At 37.8% G+C, this 7,719-nt stretch overlaps 2 protein-coding genes across 4 annotated transcripts in view; one reads left to right on the top strand and one right to left on the bottom strand.

Moving 5' to 3' along the window:
- Nucleotides 1-7,719, top strand: part of CDK17 (cyclin-dependent kinase 17) — a 61,160-nt gene that overhangs the window by 42,711 nt on the left and 10,730 nt on the right. The gene's annotated exons all lie outside the window — the stretch shown is intronic.
- The window catches only part of ELK3 (ELK3, ETS-domain protein (SRF accessory protein 2)), a 69,967-nt gene continuing 64,485 nt past the window's right edge, over nt 2,238-7,719 (bottom strand). For 2 of the 3 annotated variants that reach the window (XM_010836295.1, XM_010836296.1), the window contains exon 5: nt 2,238-4,832. In XM_010836295.1, coding sequence (XP_010834597.1) covers nt 4,734-4,832 — 99 coding nt within the window. In that variant the 3' untranslated portion in view covers nt 2,238-4,733. The remainder of the gene's footprint in view (nt 4,833-7,719) is intronic. The other variant, XM_010836297.1, reaches the window with a different exon arrangement.

Raw genomic sequence — 7,719 nt, 5'->3', positions numbered from 1 at the left:
ATCCTTTGGGTAATCTCTTACCTGCTGCTGCTGCTAAGTCGCTTCAGTTGTGTCTGACTCGGTGCGACCCCTAGATGGCAGCCCACCAGGTTCCTCTGTCCATGGGATTTTCCAGGCAAGAGTACTGGAGTGGGTTGCCATTTCCTCCTCCAATGCATGCAAGTGAAAAGTCAAAGTGAAGTCGCTCAGTCATGTCCGACTCTTAGCGACCCCATGGACTGGGATTTTCCAGGCAAGAGTACTGGAGTGGGGTGCCATTACCTTCTCCGTCTCTTACCTAGAATAAGCAAATTCATAGAGACAAAAACTACATATTTAATCGTATCACACTTGTTTTTTTGTCTCTGGCTTATTTCACTTAACATAATGTTTTCAAGGTTCATCCATATTGTAGCATGTGTCAGAACTTCATTTGTTTTCATGGCTGAGTAACATTGTTGTGTGACTATACAACATTTGCTTATCCATTTATCTGTATATCCAGGCAAAATATGGATAATTTGCTTATCCATTCATCTGTTGATAGACATGGTTTTTGTTTTTTTTTTTTCCATTTTTGGCTGTTGTGAATAATGTTGCTATGAACATTGGTATACAAGCATCTGTTTGAGCCTTTTCAAATTCTTTGGGTTCATATACCAGGAGTGGAATTGTTGGGTCAGTTGGTAATTTAATCCTTAACTTTTTCAGAAACCACCAAACTGTTTTCTACAGTACCCACACCGTATTACATTTTTCAGTAGTAATGCATGAGGTCCAATTTCTCCTCATCCTTGCTTCTTTTTTCCCATTATATACATTCTAATAACTTTGAAGTGGTGTCTCATTGTGGTTTTGATTTCCCTAAGGACTTGAGGGAGTTAAGCACCTTTTCATGTGTTACCGACCATTATCTGCTTTAGAGAAACGTATATTCAAGTCCTTTGTCTTTTAAAAAGTTTGGTTGTATGTCTTTTTGTTGTTGAGTTATAGGAGTTCTTTATATCGTCTAGAACATTATGACATACATAATTTGTAATTATTTTTTTCTGTGGGTTGTGCTCACTTTATGGTGTCCTGTTGATAAACAGAAGTTTTTTATTTTCATGAAGTCCCGTTTAGTTCTTCTTTGCATATATAAGTTGCTTTAGCTAAATCCACGGAGAAGGCAATGGCACCCTACTCCAGTACTCTTGCCGGGAAAATCCCATGGACAGAGGAGCCTGGTGGGCTGCAGTCCATGGGGTCACTAAGAGTAGGACACTGAGCGACTTCACTTTCACTTTTCACTTTCATCCATTGGAGAAGGTAGTGGCAACCCACTCCAGTGTTCTTGCCTGGAGAATCCCAGGGACGGGGGAGCCTGGTGGGCTGTCGTCTATGGGGTCGCACAGAGTCGGACACGACTGAAGCGACTTAGCAGCTAAATCCAAGGTTTTTAATATTTTCCCATTTTAAGAGTTTTATAGTTTAGTGCTTACATTTAGGACCTTGATCTGTTTTGAATTAATGTGTGGTGTAAAGTGAGGGGCAAACCTCATTCCTTTGCATGTGAGTATCTAGTTTTCCTAGACCTGTTTGTTGAAAGACCTGACCTTTTCCCCCTTGGCACCTTGTTGAAAATCAATTGATCATAGAAATGAGGGTTTGTTTGGGGGTTCTTAATTCTGCTCTTGGTTTACATATCCATCCTTCTACCAGTTCCACAGTGTTTTAATTAATTGTAGCTTTATAAGTTTTGCACTCAAGAAGTGTGAGTCCTCTACTTCTGTTTTTCTTTTTCAGGATAGTTTTGTATATTCTAGGTTCCTTGAAATTCCATATAAATTTTAGGATGAGATTTTTGGGACTGTGATGAATTTATTGAATCCATAGATCACTTTGGGTAGTACTATGATCTTAACAATATTAAGTGTTCTAATCCATGACCATGGGATGGCTTTAATTTCTTGATATTAATCGCAACTAAAAGAGTAAATGGTTATGTAGTTTCTCCCTCCTCATTACCTCCCTACCTCAATGCAGAATGACAGAACTTCAGATTTAAGTGATCAGAGGACCAGTTTTTAAATCTATTCCCTTCTACCCAACTCAGTGTCAAGAAGTATATTTGTTTCCTTAAATACCTGTTTAAATGTATATATACGTAGTGTTTCAATGTGCAATATTTAAGCTAAATAACAATTCTTTTTCCAACTTATACCCATAGAATAGCGACATTTGAATCATCCCAAGTAAATGGAAGTAATACAACCCACTTGCCTCTTCACACCTTTTATCACAAAGTATTTATTGAACAAAAATAATATAACAGTAAAAATGATACATATATGAAAATTGAGTGAAGATTTGCAGTCATAGAAAAGATGTGTACAAAAGAGACCAACAGTTAGGTTATAGTTCTATAAACTTTACCATAGCATTTTAACACTGATCAAGCAAACATAAAAAGAGAAAACAAAGTTATTATGTTCTTTGAAACCTATTTTTTGACTAAAATATTTGTTTAAAAAAGACAAACCCAACACACACACACACACACACACACACACACAGAATGAGGCAGAGCAATAAGGCTTATATACTTCAACACCTCCAGTTATCTATTTGTGTCATGTGAGTTTTTTTGGTGCATCAAAAATTACTGTATTCTTTCCATTTCTAGTAAATGGAGCTGGAGTGTATGTTAATCATAGTATTTGGAGGAAGGGAATACTAGGTTGAGGTTTTTGCACATTGACTTTAGTTTCTCTAAGAATCCTGCATTTGAGGTATGCTCTTAACTGACTTGTTTTTTGTTTGTTTTTAATGCTCTTTTGTTTTTTTCTACCTACCATGCAGTTTTGGACCAGTAGGTACCTATAGCTAGGCGTGGGGAGGTAGAACTGGACTGAGCACCAGTCATTGTTCTACCTTCGGTGAGCATGTAGCTCTAGGCATTCCCACTTTGTGCAGTTGTCCTTACCTGGAAATGGTGGTTGGATGTCTCTCAAAGGCCTCTTCTAACATTTTCTGTTTGGTAAACACCAGTCCCCTGGACTAACTCTTTTATTTTAGTATAGAATTATCCTTAGTCTGTGGGTAGTGAGAGCAGAGTCTCCTTGCAGATTGTGGAACCAGGCCCATTACTTTATATTCAAAGATGCATATTAGAGTTTGGATTTTTCCCCCAGATAAGGGCTTACATCACCAAATAAAATTCCAATTGAAAAATCTCAAGCTCAATTCCAGTTGAACATCTCAAGCGTTAAAAGTGTCGCAACAAAATTTTAGATTTCTTGAAAACTCAAATGTTTGTTTTTACAACCTTTGTTTTTTACCCTTTCTCATAATCCCTGCCATTTAACGCCTCATTTGGATCAGTGAATTATTTAGCCACATTTCAAATTGGTTTCTGTTACAGTTAAGGATGGTAATTTTCTTGAGTTGAACGCACTGGGCATCTTCCAGTTCTTGAATCTTACATTAGAACTTCACTACTTCATATACAGATGGGCACCGTAAACTGGTGCCTGCTGATTTTTCTGAAGGAACAGAAAATGTTTCTCTTATCACTGCTGTAAACTACACTACACAAAAGGACTCACTGCTTAGTACTGCAGGTTGTTACATAAGTTCAGTTCGACAATAAGGTTCCTGAAGAATTTTATATTTTTTTAATCAATATTCCTTCATTCTCACCATAAACAGTAATACATAAAGCAGTGTATCCTACACACCTCAATTTCCACAACCAAGGCTTTACCCATACACATGAAGATACCTGGTATTACAAAATGTTTTCTTTGTTACATGTATTCATCACCAGTCTGTGAACCTTTTCCAAAGCATAGGATTTTTAAATGTTAGTTTCTGGGGTTCAGAGAAACCCTAACAACTTAGATACAGTAAATGCATCAGAGAGGTATGATTCTCAATGGAAAATGGGAAGAACCAGGTTAATTTTTTAAAATAAGAATGTGCTAACCTAGGAAATATTCCAGGGGCATAGATTGAGTGTACTTGATATAGTTTTTCCATCTCAGGCTTTTGTGTGGAAGGAGTCTCAAAGATTGTAAACAGGAGGCTAGCCTTTCAAGGTTCATTTTTCAAAAAATGCACTTTAGAACATTTTCATGAAATTTTATTGTCTAAATATGGCTTGTTTTTTATAAAAACATTACTTGGATATTATATTCACTGAATTTCAGTTCAAAAGAGGTTCTAAGGCAATTCTCATACAGTTGAAAGCCAAAAAGAAAAGTAATGAATGCTTTCATATTGCCTACTTGTGAAAAATAATGAAATTCTACTAGAGTTGTTTGATACTAATTTTTGTCTTTCATTTTCTCAATACTAAAAATATATATAGATAATTTACAATAAATGCAAAGGAAGGCACAGCTGGTTATAGTGTATATAAGCACAGTTCAGCATTTGCAGAATTAAAGAGGAAGAAAGCTTCACATCCTTATTTCATTGAAAACCATTTAGAAAAGTTCTTCACTGTCAACAGTGTTCAACACTTAAGAGCTAAGAAGATATAAAAACAAAAACATTAAAATTCACTTAATGCAAAACAGATTTTCATATATACTTGAATATAAAAAAGGTTTTAAAATGCTAACATAAATCTAGACCATCCATGTTATGAAAAGTGCAAACCAAATTAACAGACGGGTTTCACAACATCCTTCTCACGACACAGGTAAACTAGCCCATGGGGACAAATTGTTTCATCAGTTAATGAGTCTTTAAATTGTGGCCAGATGTCATCAGGATTTCTGAGAGTTCGAAGAAAGCAGTACTGGAGAAGCAGCTCTGTCCAGACTGGGGATTGGCACTGGCATGTGGCCATTGAGCAGTGTTGGGAACTGTAGGGGCAAAAGATGTTTACAATAATTATTGCAAATCCATTGGGAAGACCAGAGTTTTTAACATTCCTAGACAGACCACAGTGGACCGGTTCTCTCATCACCTCTGTGATTGATAGAGGTCAGTTGCCAGTTTTTTGAAATAATTTTATTTATTTATTTTTGGCTGCTCTGGCTCTTAGTTGTAGTGTGTGGGCTTCTCATTGCAGTGGCTTCTCTTGGTGCGGAGCTCAGGCTTTAAGCCTCAGTGTAGGTCTCAGCGGTTCTGGCGCATGAGCTTATTTGCCCTAAGGCATGTGGAATCTTCCCGGACCAGGAATTGAACCCATGTTCCCCACATTGGCAGGCGTTTTCTTAATGCCTGGACCACTATGAAAGTCCATGTTGCCAATTATTTTACAGAATGAGTAACTGGAAGATGACAATGAAGTCAAGATTACGTACAGCAGAGGCTAAGGCTTAGAAAATATTCCAAATTATTTTATGTGCAGAGGCTACTCGAAAAAAATACATACTTTATATGTTGCTAAAGCATGTTCTAATAGTGTTTCTAGAAGATTCCAGTAGAATGATTATTTGCTTTACATATTAAGAAAAATCAATTTTGGAAACTAGGAAACTCTTTGTATATGAATCAGTAATTTCTCATATTGTATTTTGAAACTATCGGTTTTCCAGAGTACTACTGATGTTTCTCAGAAACTGTTAAAAATGAGGTATGTTTTTATCTTAAGAGATTTAGAAAACAATATCTTTAAAAATATTCTAGTTAAAATGATAATACCAAACCAAATAGATAACCCGTAAGTGCCAAAATGTATAGTTAATGTGTCTTGTTGGTAGCTACGATGGGACAAACGTGTGTGGTTTGATGTCTTTCATGTCTAAAGTATAGCAGCTATACTCCCAACTGAACACAACATACTTAAAGACCTCCTTCTAAAACATGATTGTTGAAAACTAAGTTTTCCTTGTTGAGGACCAGATGAGTCACAGTGATCTCTTGGGCTGTCTTCTAGTTTAATTCTTACTTAGTCTATATACTGTGCTTTCCGTACCCAACTGCCCAACTTATTTTAATGTCAGTGGTAAGGGGGTGGTGCTATTAATTACTGTTTCTGTAATGGTTATAATCAAGATTTTCTTTCCTGAAACTTTGAATTTTAACATTATACAGAATTTTATCCATTTCATCTGGGGTTATCAAATCTATTTACATTTAGCTTATACTTTACTTTTTATTTAAGGTGTGCTCCTAACCACTATTCCCATTGATTAAGAGTAGACACTGGAAGAAGAGCAGACTTTGAAGTCTCATACATCTTCTCTCATTTTAGTAGTAGTTTATCTTACTGGTGTTCTCAAAAGTTTTGGTTTTGTTATTGACTTCTGTCCTCTTTATTTCTATCAAGTGTCACAGTTTCTCTTGGTTAGTCTGACCTTTCTGACATGTTTCATACTCCTCTTTATTGCCCCCCTCCCCTCCCCTCCTCCACTCGCAGTCCCTTTTCTTAAGCAGCATTCCCCAGCTTCTGTCCTCAGCCTTCCTTTCTCCTGTACTGTACTCAACAAACATCTCCTGGTGTCAGTTAGATAGCCCCAGCACCTCTTGCCCACTCAGTCTACAGTCAGTAAGAATGGGGGTAAGGAGCACGACACTAAACAAGAATCAGAGCTCTACCACTTGTTAACATGGGATCTTCGGAAAACTGAGCAACATCTCTGGGCCTTAGTTTCTTTTTCTTGTAAAATTGGTCATCTTTTCAAATAGAGCTCTTGAGACTATTAAATAAGGAGCCATGAAAAGTGCTTTAGAACAATGTCTGACATATGGTAGCCCTCAAAAAATTGTAGCTATTGTTATCAATAGCATTACCAGTCTTTTAATCACTTAGTAATGCTTGCCTCTTCCTGATTTTTCACTAATTACTCCTTACACCCATCTAAAAGTCATCCTCTCAATTTTACCTCTGGAATGTCTTTTTCACTCTTATGTAAAAGGTGGTTTCTCCCCTCAGAATTTGGAGTAGTGTAAATCTATGTATTCCTGCCCCTTACTCTTTCTGCCTTCTGTCCTCTCCCCACATTATGATACCAGTGATAACCTTTCTAAAATAGAGATCTTACATTAATCTCCAGCTTTAAAAGGCCTCCCATGGTTTTCACTTAACAACTCTTTAGTTAGACTGTCCAAGCCCCATTGCTGCTTTTCCAACCAGTCTATCACCCAGGTCCCTTCCAGAACAGACTATGTATTTTCATATCCAAATGATGCATATCTGTTCATTTAGAATGTACTTCACTCTGCCGTGATCCTGTCCCATCTTCCCAACTCAGCTGTCCCTTCTGCCTTAGGGCCTCTGTTCAGGCCCCAGCTGGAAAGAGCAATTCTTGTTGGGTTCCTGGAGCACTGTGTTTACACACCTGGTATTCACGTGTTGTCGGAGAAGGCACTGGCACCCCACTCCAGTACTCCTGCCTGGAAAATCCCATGGACAGAGGAACCTGGTGGGCTGCAGTCCATGTGATCGCTAAGAGTCGGACACGACTGAGCGACTTCACTTTCACTTTTCACTCTCATGCGTTGGAGAAGGAAATGGCAACCCACTCCAGTGTTCTTGCCTGGAGAATCCCAGGGACGGGGGAGCCTTGGTGGGCTGCCGTCTATGGAATCTCATAGAATCGGACACGACTGAAGCGACTTAGCAGCAGCAGCATTCACGTGTTGTATATCCCCACAGTCCCTGCCTCAGAGCTTTACAAGTATTTTCTGGGTTAGATTTGTTGAGTTAAAAATTACGGAAAACTTTCTCAGTTGAAAATTACTTTGTATCTGTACCTACTAGGTGTATTCCAAATATGATCAAAATCTGTTTCAAAAGCAGAA

Source organism: Bison bison, unplaced genomic scaffold (genome assembly GCF_000754665.1).
Source record: "Bison bison bison isolate TAMUID 2011002044 unplaced genomic scaffold, Bison_UMD1.0 scf7180017864062, whole genome shotgun sequence".
In the NCBI taxonomy this organism is placed as follows: domain Eukaryota; kingdom Metazoa; phylum Chordata; class Mammalia; order Artiodactyla; family Bovidae; genus Bison; species Bison bison.
Note: the sequence above shows the minus strand (reverse complement) of the source record. Positions and strands in the feature narration are given on the sequence as shown.